At 41.0% G+C, this 14,882-nt stretch overlaps 1 protein-coding gene across 1 annotated transcript in view; it reads right to left on the minus strand.

Annotated features, from left to right (window-relative positions):
* Positions 1 to 14,882, minus strand: part of ENPP2 (ectonucleotide pyrophosphatase/phosphodiesterase 2) — a 70,497-nt gene that overhangs the window by 26,424 nt on the left and 29,191 nt on the right. The window contains 3 exon segments of the mRNA XM_030553745.1: positions 645 to 753; positions 11,357 to 11,429; positions 12,091 to 12,156. Of these exon segments, the coding sequence (XP_030409605.1) occupies positions 645 to 753; positions 11,357 to 11,429; positions 12,091 to 12,156 (248 nt within the window).

Genomic DNA, 14,882 nt, shown 5'->3' on the forward strand with positions numbered 1-14,882 from the left:
GAGGCTTCTATACTATTTTCCTGCCAGATAACCTACTAAAAAAGACATGGGGACAGACTGTAGCTCTTCACATTTGCTAGGGAGCAGCCAGGAGATTATTTGTGTGGATCATACTCCAAAAAACAATAGGCTTAATTCTGAACGAATGTGCAAACAGTAAATCAAATAGTTAAAATAAGAAGGAATTCCTCCACAAAAGTAATTATCAGGCAAATTAAATGTTGGGTTTACATTGTCAGTGTCCTGTGAATAAATATTTTTACTTTTTAAAATAGGATGTTCATTTAGGCTCTGATCCAGTAAAGTACTTGTGTGTGTGTGTGTAACTTTAAGCACAGTGACAAAGAGTCCTGTGGCACCTTATACACTAACAGAAATATTGGAGCATAAGCTTTCGTGGGCGAATACCCGCTTCGTCAGACATGTGACATGCGTCTGACGAAGCGGGTATTCACCCACAAAAGCTTATGCTCCAATACTTCTGTTAGTGTATAAGGTGCCACATGACTTTGTCATTTTTTACAGTTCCAAACTAACACAGCTACCCCTTTAATACTTTAAGCACAGTGAAGCTCTGGAAATTGCTCAAGCATCAGTTTCTACCCATACTTACATACTGAGAAAGGACAAGTAAGAGTTTTTACCATGGTCTCCAACAAAGATAACATTGACACATCGATGTAGCTTCAGCTGCTTCAGTCCATCCATTAATTGTCCTAAAGTCTTGTCAATCTCCCTTAGGGGATTTATCATCTACACAAAGTTTGCAGAAAGAAAGGAAGTTAATCACCATAACAATGCTCCCTCTTTCACTATAGGTGGAACTTCCTCAGCAGAATTCTGATAGGTTAACTTTCCAGATCAAAAGGCAGATCCTTGGCTGAGTAGTTATCACCCTGACCTAATGATCATCTCCTTTCCCATGAGCTTGGTTTGATTTCCTTGAGGGAAAGATATAAAAGTCTTCTATTGGGATGTTGTCAGATGACTACAAGAGATCATTGATCCTACTCCTACCCCTCCAACAGACCCCCTAAACATATAGTAAATCTGCCTTTGCGTTTACCATATTAGAAAAATGCATATGATTGGAGAAGATTGGGCGGGGGAGGGGGAGGAGAGAATTGATTTAAATGCTGTTCTTCAAATGAACTTTAGCTTTTCAGTTTTTCTGAACACCAACTATGTAGTCATGGTACATAGCTTCAATCTCAATATTCATATGAAAATCCCAAGCCACTGTGAAGGGTGCTCCAGGAGGTATCTGGTGCTATGATGGAAGACTGAGGCAGACATTCTAAATAGGAGGAGGAAAAAAAGACAGCTTCAGCTTCATAGCCAAGGTCTCTAAAGGATCAAGTGACAATTCTGGCAAGATTTTGAAAAAGGATGGTATAAATACATTATTTTATAAAAAGGCAAAATTATGACAGCATGCCAACAAGTTACAATTCTGAGCAGGAACAGAAGCGAGTGCCATTTTTTTTTATTAGATGATAAATACTTTGAATCTCTGTACATTTTAGATAAAGGACAGTGTAAGAAAAAAAAAAAAGAGACCAACATTTCTGTTTGTCACAATATGCTGAATATCTCATCTGCATACTTAACTGGATCCGTTAAATTTAGAAGAAAAAACAATTTTGTCACAATCTTGACTTGGAAAGGTAGATTTCAACAATTTCCTAAGAGAAATTTCCGCTTGCAAATGTCAACCTGACCCTAATTTAAATGTTTTGCAAACTCTCCTTCTGCCTGAACTGCCACCCACCTCGTGGAGTTGTAGATTCTGAAAATAATCAAGGAAAGACAGGAAATTACAAATCATATGAGGCACGATGGTGACTCTGCCACAGGGAGAAACCACTGTGCACCACAGGAGATGGAATCCAGCTGGGGAGCAGGAAGAACACAGAACTACAATTCCCAGGAGACACTGTAGCAGCTCAGACAGAGAGAAAAGACTCTAAAACTAAATGCTCCTATTTAGGAAATTATGAACATTTAGTTTCAGTCAAAAATAACTCAGAATGATTAATCAACATTTTTCAGAACTTTTCATTCCATGAAAAATTTCACTATTTTGACTTTTCATCCCAAACTGGGACAAATGCCTACTGTTAAAATATTAGATTTTTTCCATGAATTGGACAGCCCTCAATACTTTCTATGGTCCACAGTCTTCTGGGAGCTTTCCCCTCCTGAACTCTGATGGCACTGTGCTTCTTACAGAAAAGATGCAGATTCTCCAGAGATGGGCTGAACATTTTGAAGCAATTCTCAACTGTCCCTCAGTCATCAATGATGAGGCCACTGACAAGATGCCCCAGGTTGCAGCCAATGACTCCATGGATGCTTCACCAGAAGAGGACGAAGTGAATAAAGCCAACCAGCTGTCAAGTGGCAAAGCCCCAGGGTCAGATGCCATACCAGCAGAGGTGTACAAAGTTGGTGGACCCATGCTGCTACAGAAACTCACCGAGCTGTTTCAGTCCTTCTGGAAGCAGGGATCCATTCCACAGGAATTTAGAGACGCATCCATCGTGCACCTCTACAAGAGGAAGGGCAATCGCCAGGTATGTGACAATCACCGTGGAATCTCGCTGCTCTCTACAGCGGGGAAAGTTCTTGCACGGGTTCTATTGAACCAATTGATCACTCACCTGGAGCAGGACTTACTGCTAGAATCACAGTGCAGCTTCCGCAAGGGACGTGGGACTATTGACATGATCTTTGCTGCGCGTCAGTTACTGGAGAAATGTCAAGAGCAGAATCATGAACTCTGCACAACTTTTGTGGACCTCATGAAAGCATTCGACTCTGTCAGTCGCCAGGGGCCTGTGAAGGATCATGTCGAAATTCTTTTGTCCAGACAGATTCATACGAATGGTACGTCAATTTCATCACGGTATGATGGCTTGCGTCCTGGATGACGGTGAAACATCTGAGGCCTTCCCAGTCACCAACGGCGTCAAACAAGGGTGTGTTTTAGCACCCACTTTGTTCAGCATGATATTCTCTGCCACTCTGACTGATGCCTTTCAACACTGCACTGAAGGAGTAGGCCTGAAGTACAGAACCATGGGAAACTATTCAATCTGAGGTGACTGCGTGCCATCACCAAGGTGAAGGAAACTGTACTTCGAGACTTTCTCTTTGCCGATGATTATGCTCTGAATGCTAGTACAGAGCCAGAAATGCAAGCCAGTATGGACAAGTTTTCATCTGCATGCAACAGCTTCGGTCTCACCATTAACATCAAGACAACTGAGGTCGTGCACCAGCCAGCTTTCCACGCTCCGTACTCAGAACCGTCCATCACTGTAAATGGACAGAGACTTCAGGCAGTGGACCACTTCACGTACCTGGGCAGTACGCTTTCCCGAGCAGTGTCAATCGATGATGAAGTAAACTGCCGAATTGCTAAAGCCAGCTCTGCATTTGGCCGATTGCACTCCAATGTCTGGGAACATTGAGAGTTCAGCCTACCAACGAAGCTGAAGCTCTACCGAGCAGCGGTGCTTCCAACTCTGCTGTACACCTGCGAGACATGGACTGTTCATCGCAGTCATGAACGAAGGCTCAATCACTTCCACATTTCCTGTCTGCGAAAGCTTCTAAAAATCAGATGGCAGCACAAAGTGCCTGATACTGAAGTTCTTACCAGAGCCAGTCTGCCGTCAGTTCACACACTGCTGATGAGAGCCCAGACCAGATGGGCCAGACATGTCGTGAGAATGTCAGACGAGCGCATTCCTAGACAACTCTTCTACAGAGAACTCACCCAGGGAAAGCTCTCCCATGGAGGACAAAAGAAGTGGTTCAAGGACATGCTGAAGACCTCTCTGAAGTCCCTTGAGATCAACACCGCCACATGGGAAACCCTCGCACTGAACCGTCCAGCATGGTGCAGCCTCATTCACATAGGCAGTAATACCTCTGAGGCGAGGCGCACTGCTGAGGCTGAAAGAAAGCGTGAGCTGCACAAGTCCGGAGCTGCCCGCACATCATTGACAGTGCCATCACATGTCTGCCCGACGTGTGACAGGACGTTCCACGCCTGAATCGGACTGATCAGTCATCTTCAGACGCACAGAGCCAGGTCATCGAACGAATGAGTTGTTGAGGTCTTCATCGACAACGATGGACGAACATCAATTGTATCTCATGAATCATGTAAGGTAATTAAGTCTTATTTCAGCCTCTAAATCGTAACTCTGCAGTTAGAAAACCTGGGAACTGCAAATCCTCTTGGATTTCACACGAACGTTTTCTTGTGGAACAGGTTTATGCTGTTCTTAAAATGGAGCAATAGTATTTCCATACATGATAAGGAACCACAAATCACAGTACTTTTCTAAAGGTCCTATATCCACCAAACTTCAGCTGGGGATTTGCAAAGATGTTTTTGATACTATGAAAACAAACTAATCGGGGAAATCCTGTTTTTAAATAAAAAAAAACCAAAAACTACAAAAAAAGCAAAAAACAAAACCCCTCACTACCACCAACCCCTCCCCCCCCACACTATTTCACATGATCACAGCCAGAGAACCTCAAATTTAGTTCCTTCACCTTCATGATTCTCACTGAGTTCTCATTTAAAAAGTTCTATTTATTTCTGAAACAGACTAAGGTTGATACTGAATGTCATTAATATGTTTATGTGAGGATATTCTAAGTGGATGTGGGACTGCCCTGAGACCATATTCTTGTCCAGATATAACCTCCAAGGAGTTATCAGTAAAAGAATAAATGTCTTATGTGTACCTTTGCTCAGATCTCCACTACCTCAGATCTTTGTAAAGTAGTGTGGAAGGCTTTATTTTTCAAGATAGGTGTGGATATCTGAGATGCCACCAAAAAAACCAGTTGACATTATTATAAAAGAGAAACAGGTATGAAATGCAGACCAGTGTTACTAGATAGTTCTTCAGAAGAACTCATGCTAGAACCTATTTTAGCCAGATGCTGATGTATGAGAGAGGAAAGGATTTAACTCCTAGGCACTAGTCGAGTGGTACATCCCATTGCTCTCAATGAGCATAAACAAATTCTAGCACTAGATCTGCACTGGATGTGAACGATAAATTTATGCTAGAATAAGCTGAGGTCTTTGAAGGCTTAGTGAGAAATCAACTACTGGGTTTGCACGGAAATTTGCATGGATGGATGAAATATTCATCCAGAGAAGAGAAGCCGGCGTGGAGGGGGAGATACATGAACTCCCACTATTAGGCCACTTAAAACATATTTTGTGCCAAAAAGAGTAGGACCTTGAATTGGCAAACTACTCTGAAAAGGAGAACTCCTGTATAGTTGAAGGGGCCATCATTCATGTAAGAAGATTATCAGCCTCCCTCTTGAGTAGGCTATCAATGATCAAGGTATTGTGGGAAATGGCAGTTTCTTACACTTGATGACTGATTCCCTTCCCCCCACCCTCTCAGTTCCAGGATGAGTTTCAGAATACCTGATTAATTTCAGAAATATATTTTTTTTAAATCAGGAATTGAAAGCTACTGGAAAGAGTTTCTATTGCTCCTTTTTGAAAATGTACTGTGTCAAGATTTTTGCTTAGATCCCACAGGAGATATTTTTAGGCCCCATGAACTGGGTTACAATTAGTCTAAAATCCCTGAATGGAAGGGATGCTGAAGTGGTCCAAAGCTCCTCCCAAGTTGTCAGTTAGTGGCAGGTGGAGAGATTTTGTTTATTAAGAATCATCCTTTCTCCTCTCAATCTTTTCCTGGTGAAGCAACCTCCAACTTTGACCTTTTTGAAGACAGAGACTTAAGTACCATCATAAGGCATTATTGCCAGACCCAAAATCATGGGTTCAAAAATCATGATTTGCATGCCCTTTATCCCATCTCTCCACCCCCCCAAAAATCTCAAGATTTTTCAGCCAGCCAATGAGATTTTTTTTGTGCATACCTTCTGGTTTTTGAGCCTTCAGGTTACACTCCGGTCACATTTTCAACTTTGCTCCAGAGTCACAAAGACTAGAAACTTGGTTTTATTTAAAAAAAATAAATAAAGAGATTCTCACAATCACTTGATACCAGGCAATGGGGCTTAAAGAAGGACACGCAATATTGTGAGACTCTTGACAAAAATCTAATGGTTTGGTGAGGCTGATAAGATCTTCCCAGAGCTTTGTTTCATGCTCCCTCTGTTTGATGGATTTTTAAAAGGTCCTAAAGAGGCTTTCCCTAGAGTGAACCGAGTCTAAAATAGGAAGAACATAGTTCCTGAAAGACTCAATATATCCTGGCTACTTTGCCAGAAGTGATCTTTCAGTACAGTTATAGAAGGTCTGTTTTGGAATTCCCAAACTGAAGTATGGAAGGGAGTCCAAGTTGCAAAAATTAAGCTACATAAGAGCCTCAAACTGACACTTCGGTCACAAAGTTTTGGAACACAGGTAAACTTACTTTGTTCCGACGGGATTCCGCAGAATACTGATCCACTCTATGTACTTTTCTTCTTTTCTTTGGAGATGCAACTCGTCTTTCCTGTCTCCTCTTAGGAGTAATCTTTCTCTTAGGTCTCTTAGGCGGAGTAAGAGGTGAGCCATAACTACTCTCCTGTACTGGCGGAGAGAGATGTCTGGACTCAGAGAAATCCTGACTCAGCTATCATCAGATACTATAGTGACCTGCGTCATCAAATTGAAGAGCATGAAGATCAACCCTTCTTCAATAATATAGGAGTTGGTAAAGGGACAATTTAGAGATCTCGCTCTACAGAGGAGCTCACTAAATTGTACTTGAAAGTGGGATAGTTACTCAAGCAACTAACATAAGAGCAAATGAAACTGGTATTTCAGGAGAAGGTCGATCAGGCCAATTTTTATGAATACATACTGTAGTGTTATGAGTATTTCTCTTCAAGTGTAATTCAATTCACAAAATATACAAATACACAAAATATGTAACAGTATCACCTTCACATTTTTTGTGGTGTACTTTTTTTTTTTTGGCGCAAATTCTTGTGTGGGGGCGGATGTTCGTGAAACATGGAACATTTGACTTGCTGGTTACCAGTTCAGCTGGAAGCATCTGTGTACTACAAAGCCACCATTCAGTGGCAATCTTAGAAAAGAGTGCATGATTGAACCAACAATAATAATTGTTCTGAATAATCTAAGAATTTGTTACGGGCAGCGTGAGAGAAATCTGCACTGCTGCTGACTACCCTGTACTAGTTGTATGGATAAATTGAGGACATCAGTCTCCAGAGCTGTCAATATGGCACCGTTTGTGAGCAATACATTATCTATTAAAATAAGTCATTTGAAATGGGTTTATTCATTTTTTGTGTGTGAATCCTATGAAAGAGGAGACTGGAATAGCCCATGTTCCTTTTACCAATAAGCCCCACTTTAAAGATATGCAGGGTTGCCAAGCACAGCTCTCAGTTTTGGCCTGTTCTGCACCTGCAAATGCTAAGCACCAACACCTTCCATCAATTTTCATGGGAGTTGTGAGTTCTCAGCACTGCTTAGGAGCATCTGTGAATGGTGTGAGATGACACCTATAGGGAGATAATACAGTTAAGTAGGCAGGTAAGGGGAAATGGAACCTGCTAAATGGGCTTGAGGAACGGCAGTGATTTATAATATTTACTTCTATCTACTTTGCCAGTTTCTCTGTTGTTCAGTCACAGAGTTTTATGAAAGAAACAAAAAAAAAAAAGTGTTACCATCTGCCATGCTGTTTCATTGCTTCCAAGGCAAGCAGCTGGAAAGGAGATTCTAGTCCAGTCTCATTCGTCTCTCTCCAGAAAGGCATTTTAATAAAGCAGCACCAGAGTTTTCTTTTTAAAATGTTTCAAGCTTTGTGCAGTCCTGATGAGAGGAGCAGCAGGGAAAGGAAGGATTCTCATTTTACGCTGTCCCTGAATAAACTCAGCCAGAGCTTGACAGTGCCAGACACACACTGGCCAGTGCAAGAAACCTAGATATTTTGAACACTTAAAAGAGCCGTCTCAAGATGGCATGTTAGAGGAGCAGCAGGAATAGAGTTTAGGCATGACAGGTTTTGATCTACTTAGACCACTTACAGTAGTATGTATGTATATATATATATATATATATATTTTTTTTCTTTCAAAAAGTTAGCTAGGAAGAAAAGCCAAGTTCTTGTTAACCAGCCAAACCTTAGCCTCATTTGAAAAGAATCGGAATAGGGTTATTTCTTTTGGGGGGGGGATCGGGGGCCCCTCAGGAAGATGAACAAATCCATCCCCTCTTTCTAGACATAACAAAAGGTGGGAACTAGCCAGCCAAAGCTCTGCCTCTCGTCCCAGAAGGACAACCCATCAGTGTCACTGCAGAAGCACAGAAGGGAAGAGACAAAAAAAACAGAATTGCAGAAATAACCAAGGGCAGGCATACATTTTAAATTTCTCATCAAAACATTCTGAAAATAAAGCTTTATAACAAATTTCCTAGTTCAAAAGAGCTGTTTGTGAAGGTCTCATTAAAAACAATGTTAAACTTCTAGTGTAATGAAACACCTAATAAACAAAACATACTGCAAGTTATTGTAGTCAACTTATTGGGCAAAATCTTGGTTCAATCAATGGAACCAGAATTTCACCCACAAATTTTGAGTGCTTCTACTCCTGTTTACTCCTAAATTTTAATGTACTGTGCACTCAATGTATAGACTGTTGAGCACTTCCTGCAAGGTTTCTGTGTCAACTGAAGTCCCTGGGAGCTGAAAATGATCAGCACAAGGCAGGATCAAGTCTTTAAAAAAATTAAATTCCCCCTCCCCAAATTCATAATTTTATAGCTAGTGAGTTAGTAAATTACATTAAACATCCACTTGACATTGCAAGAGATGTGTTGAATATTCCCCCCCAGCCCATCCAGAGATGTCAGCAGCAAAGCTGCTCCTCAACTTAGTGAGTATGAGGCAAGAAGAGTTCACTATAAGGAGATTTTGACTTGAGGGGGTGGTAAAAATACCTCTTAAATACACTACACAATGTTCAAGAGCTTGTTTCCAAGCTCCAGTGTGTTGCTCAACTGCCACAGAGGAAAAACTGGTCAGAACCATTCCAAGTGTCTAAGTTCTGCCAGTTCTGTACAAAGAAGAATGATTTCATGCAGAGGTCATGCTCCAATTACTAAGGAAGCATCTTACTGGGGTCCCACTAAGGGGTTCCTTCCCAGCTGATTTATGAGATGTTCATGGCTCCCAGAAACTGAGGGGTAGGGGGAAGAAGCATCAAGATAAACATAATACTTGCTAGGGGCATGATTTCAGGAGGGAGGAGCTAGAGAGTCTTATACAGCTGCGTGTTTGTTTTTAAATCCACATTTACAAAATCATGTCTCATCATTGTAAATTTGGGAACTGAAATATGTTCGTCCATAAAACAGCCTGTTCTTCATTCAATGAAAGTCAATCTGTGAAGCTATTTAGCAAAAAAACCTCTTAAATCACCCTGCTTTAGTCATACAATTACAGGCTAGACTTTAGATAATCTTAGAATCCTTCTGGATAGCTATTTTTTATCATTTTCTAAAAGACCCAATTAACTTCCTACATTGCATAGAGAAAGGGTTAGCTAGAAACTCTACCACTGGGAAACATCTTAATCCTACACAGTACTGAGAATCTCAGCTCCTAGTGACTGAGCTAAGCACCTCACAGCGTTAGGTCCTAAGAGAGCTTGTCAAAGAGCCTCCTTAGACTGAAATCTGAAGACACAGGCAATTTCACCTTCAAATTTTGCTTTACTGCAGTGAAAAGGACACAATGAGAAATTGTCTCTGTTCTGTAGAAAGCTACACCTCTAAGTTACTATTTTCTTTTAGTTTGACTGCACAAGATTTGTTAGTCCTATATTGCCCATTAATGCCAACAATGAGAAAACACATGCAGACAGTCAAACAGCAAATATTTTGGTTTATAGATTTTAGATGGTAAGTTATTTGGAACAAAGAGTCTTTATTCTGCCTGGCACCGCATTGATGACATTGCTGATGTATAGTTATTTATTAATAATGGCTCACATTTTGTTTTAATCACATGCATATATTATTGCTTATGAGTCTGTAGCCAGACTGTTACAGCAGAGATATTGCCTTCATCTACAGGCATGAAAGATATTAGGGAAGGGAATGTTGACAGAAATTTTTTCAAGTTTAGAGATTTTTATGGAAAATTTCTGAATTAACAATGAGAAGAGGTTAACACTGAAGTTGAAATGGAACCCTGGACATTCTAAAAAATGTTTTTAAAGGATAGTTTCTAAGTGCGCCCATCTCTAACAGGAATAGATACAAGGATTGTATGCAAACAGGTTGAGAGATTATACTGGGACATATGCACCCCTCAGTGCACTGTGAGAATGGGGCTATTAACAAAGTGCTTTCAGCAACTCAAGAAGTGCAGGTACCTGAAATAACTCCAAAATATTAAGTGCTGTTGCTTTTGTAAAAGTTGCTTGCTTAAAAGTATATATATTCAGTCTTAATTTTAAGAGTCTGATCTGGCGCTTCCACAATTTGCACTGAATTCAGTGAGAGTGTTTTGCCTGAGTAAAGTGTCCAAGATGAACTGCCAAGTGTTTATTTAGGTGTAGAACCAATATTGCCTTTCCATATCCCCAAGATAGCTTTTTGCACGTTCTTGAAAAATGTAGTAATTTGGTAAGTAACCAGTACAATTCATGAGTTCTGAATCCTTTGTCACCACTCCTGAGCCTGCACCAGTGGACAAAACAGAGTAAGGAGCTTTAAGCACCTCTGGGAAGTAATGGATTTTAAAGCTCCCTATCTCATGCTATTAGGACACCTATGTCCATTTCAGAGGGAACAGTACTGGAGGGCTAACCAAACCGCTTGTTCATAGACTGAATATTGAAAACCACAGTTTTCCAACTCTAGAATAGAGTATTATTCAGGATTCTTCAGATAGTCAACTTTTAAAAAAAAATTCACCCTCCCGTGTCACCCAAGGAAACACACCAGAGAAACAAAGAACGTTTTCTGCTGCTCTCTCATATAGGGTATTTTTTTAAGAAGGGTAAATTGATTGAGGAGCACTACATTGTGCTGTTATACCAGCTAATTTCACACCTGAAACCTCTGCCATCAATACCTACAACCATAATGTGAACTTTATACAGAGGGACAGTTCTTAATGTCAATGACCCTTGGTCTTAAGTTCTTGTTTATTTCACCATCGTCTTTCCCCTTCTGACAGATAGGAAGAGCACTGAGAAATAAAAAAGCCACCTCAGTTCAAGAGTAAAGTGTTAGCAAATATTCCATAGATGGCATGGTTGATCCTTGAGATGTGTAACTTTTATACAGGAAAAAAACTGTACTAACCTCAGAGCCAAAAGGACCATATCTGTGACCAGCAGCATCTGGTTGTTCGGAGTAGAAAGCATAAACATAAGGCCTGAAAGAAAGATTTTGTTCAGAATAGTCTGCCTTCAAACACAAAAGAAGAAGAAATTTCCAGGTCATGCTAAGTCAGCCTTTCAACTATTGTTTGCCATATGTAAAAAATTGTTGCTCAGTTAGATGTTTTTGAAAGTATGATTAAGCAATTATTTGCTCCAGAACTTCATTAGATATCAGAACACATGCAGGGAAGCACATAGGGCACAGTTGGTGGAAACTCACTCTCCCTTAGTTCCGTAAGAAGGAGAGATCACGGTACCAGCTCACATGGGTTATGCAGTCTGCAGCATGTGAGAACTTGTGTAATAAAAAACACAATTAAGATCTTGACATTTTCCCAAGCCTCAGGGTGCAGCTTCTGCATTTACCACTGCCTAGAAGTTTATTAAGCCACATTAGACTAAGTAGCATAAAACGGCCAACATTAATCCATGTAATTAAATGTTCCCCGATAATCAAAAGACATTCGCATCAGAGGTTTCTTGAGGAGGATTGAAACACTGCTGGTTAAAAGCTAAGAGCTACAAAGAACAGTAATACTGAATGCTGGCAAGAATAATTTTTAACACTAACATTCCATCTGTTTCTGCAGCTCCAGCTACTTTTAAAGAGAAGATAAGTTAGAAGTTTACAAAAAAGAACACTACATGAATTACCTTTCATTGTCTGGTAGGGTGAGCCACTGCAGTATTGTTAATATTCTGCGTTCATGAGGGATGACGCTAGACCGCAAAAGAAAAATAGGTTTAGTTATTGTTGTGTACAGAGAAAATAATCATTAGGTATACCATGAGCTAAATCTAACACCATAATCAGGACCTATCATGGACAAGTCAAATATTCTTTTTTTGCTCATTAACATTCAAATTTCATTCCCATTTTGCAACTCAAATTACTGCACATCTCCTGCAACTCCATGTATTTTACTGAAAAGATAGTCCAATTAACCTCTATTTCTCATTTGAGCCACGACTCTCAAGGAAATGGTTCATTTGTCTACTATCCTATGTAACAGTGGATAAGGACCCATTCCTGCAAACTTCTGCTCATGTGAGTAGTCCTTGCTCCTAACGGTAGTTCTACTGAAGTCAACAGTATTGCCAGCCTAAGTAAGGACTACTCATATTAACAGCATTTACATGATCTGCTCCTACTACTACTGGGACTTTTCAGCTTGGAAAAGAGAGGAGTAAAGGGGATATGATAGAGGTCTATAAAATCATGACTGGTGTGGAGAAACTAAATAAGGAAGGGTTATTTACTCCTTCTCTGAACACAAGAACTAGGAGTCACCAAATGAAATTAATAGGCAGCAGGTTTTAAAACAAATAAGCGGAAGTATTTCTTCACACAACGCATAGTCAACCTGTAGAACTCCTTGCCAGGGGATGTTGTGAAAGCCAAGACTATTACAGATCAAAAAAGAACTAGATAAGTTCACGGAGGATAGGTCCATCAATGGCTATTAGCCAGGATGGGGAGTGATGTGTCCCTAGCCTCTGTTTGCCAGAAGTTCATTCCCCCTGAAGCACTTGGCTGGACCATTGTGGGAAGACAGGACACTGGGCTAGATAGACCTTCAGTCTGACCCAGGGTGGCCATTCTTATGAAGTTATTAGAAAGGCTCATATTGACTTTAGTGGGAACTGAATCAGGGCTTAAATTGGTATGAACCAGTCTATCCCTCAGATATGTAACCCCCTTGGAGTTCAGAGAGCATGGCCCTTTAAATCTTTTTCCCTAAGGGGGGAAGTGCTGATTGTTCCAGAAGGAGGAAGTGCTGTTGTGGGGAGGTGGAGCAGAGAAGGGGAGAGCAAGTGTGGGTGTCTCTGGACATAAAGGGCTGCAGCAAGCAGGCCCTCACAGAGTGAAGCAGCCAAGAACCTGCCTGAAGCCTGGGAAAGAAAGTGGCCAGTCAGGGAAACCTCAGGACAGGAGCCAAGGGGAAGCATTGTGCTGGGGGGGAATCACCCGAGGGATGACAGACCAGAGCTGGACCCAGTATCGCTGTTGTCCCGAGCTGTCTGAGGCTGGGAGTACTGGGGCTTGTGACTTTGCATTGGTAATAAAGAGAGAGGTGGTTAGCTAGTTAGGTGAGGAGGTGGTCACTCTGTGTGGCTTTAAAGAGTGGCAGAAGGCGGCACTGGCGGGGTTTGTTGGGGAAAGTTTACTGGCGCCAAATATGATCAGGAGCACCTAACACTCACCAGTGGACTGGAACTTTGCCCAGGACTCTTGAACTCCACGCAGACAGATTGCTTGGCGCCTGTCCTTTCAGACTGTGCTACCACTGGGCCTATGGGGACTTGTGTTGAATGCAACCCTGTTTTACTGCTCCCCCTATAATTCCCCATGTTACTTTCCCCCTTTCTCATCCCTCTGAATAAATATTTCCCTTTCCTATATTCATTGTACTCTTCCGGTGTGTGCATGTTCACTCTGGGGGGTTTGGAACAGGTGCCCTGGGGTAGAAGGGACTTTCCCTGCTGCATTCCTACTTGCACCTTCTCTTGGCTAGAGCTGCCTGCACAGCAGACTCCATCTTGGCCACAAGGGCACTAAAGTTATAGATGCATTTAGAATGCCATCATTCAATCAGCACCATGACGCTCACAATTTTGAAACTCTTATTCTGCTAAAACCTCCTTAAGAATACTGAGACTTCCCAGTTGGATAGCGAGACTAATATCTACTAGAAGAAGAATTTTTAAACAGAGTTGTTAATCTTTAAAATGTCTCATCTTTTTGTATTCAAAGACAAAAAGTTATATGAAACTGGAGTTTAGATGTATATTGGTAATTTAAGGGTATAAACATTAGAGGGATGTAATTTATCACAAAAACAAGCATTACAAATCTTAACTCCGAATTTCTTGGATTAAGCTTAAAAGAAGTCCCAACATTCTAAGGTATGGAAATGCACAGTTCAGACACCCAAACAGCCATAACTGTGCATGGTGCCACTACAGGGCAATGATCACACAATTATGACTAGTGCATAATTGTGTAACCTAATCTGGAACCACAGACACTAACTGTTAAAGCAGCATTTCTCTTTTTGGCTCATCGTTTCACTACATGGCTGTTCCCCTATGCTGTCAAAGTCCACAACAGGTGATTGAATTCTCTGTAGTACAACATTCAACAGCTTCTCCTGTACAAGTAAATTCCAGTTACGAAGAATGGAGAGGGGAAAAAAATTACCATTAATCCTAATGGTAATTTTCCCTCAAATTCCTCAAAATATAGTGAGTTTATCTATATGGCAAGTTTGAAGAGTCCGCATCCTCCATTATGTAAATCATTTGGGAATAATAAAGGGTTTGCTAAATTTCTTAAGGGATGACTTATATATTCTCAAACAACGTTAATTCTGGGCCCAAAAGCGCACGCGCTATAATTCTAGAGAGCATACACACTCTTCAGACATAGTGGCTGAATCTCTACT

Source organism: Gopherus evgoodei, chromosome 2, assembly GCF_007399415.2.
Source record: "Gopherus evgoodei ecotype Sinaloan lineage chromosome 2, rGopEvg1_v1.p, whole genome shotgun sequence".
Taxonomy (NCBI): Eukaryota; Metazoa; Chordata; order Testudines; family Testudinidae; genus Gopherus; species Gopherus evgoodei.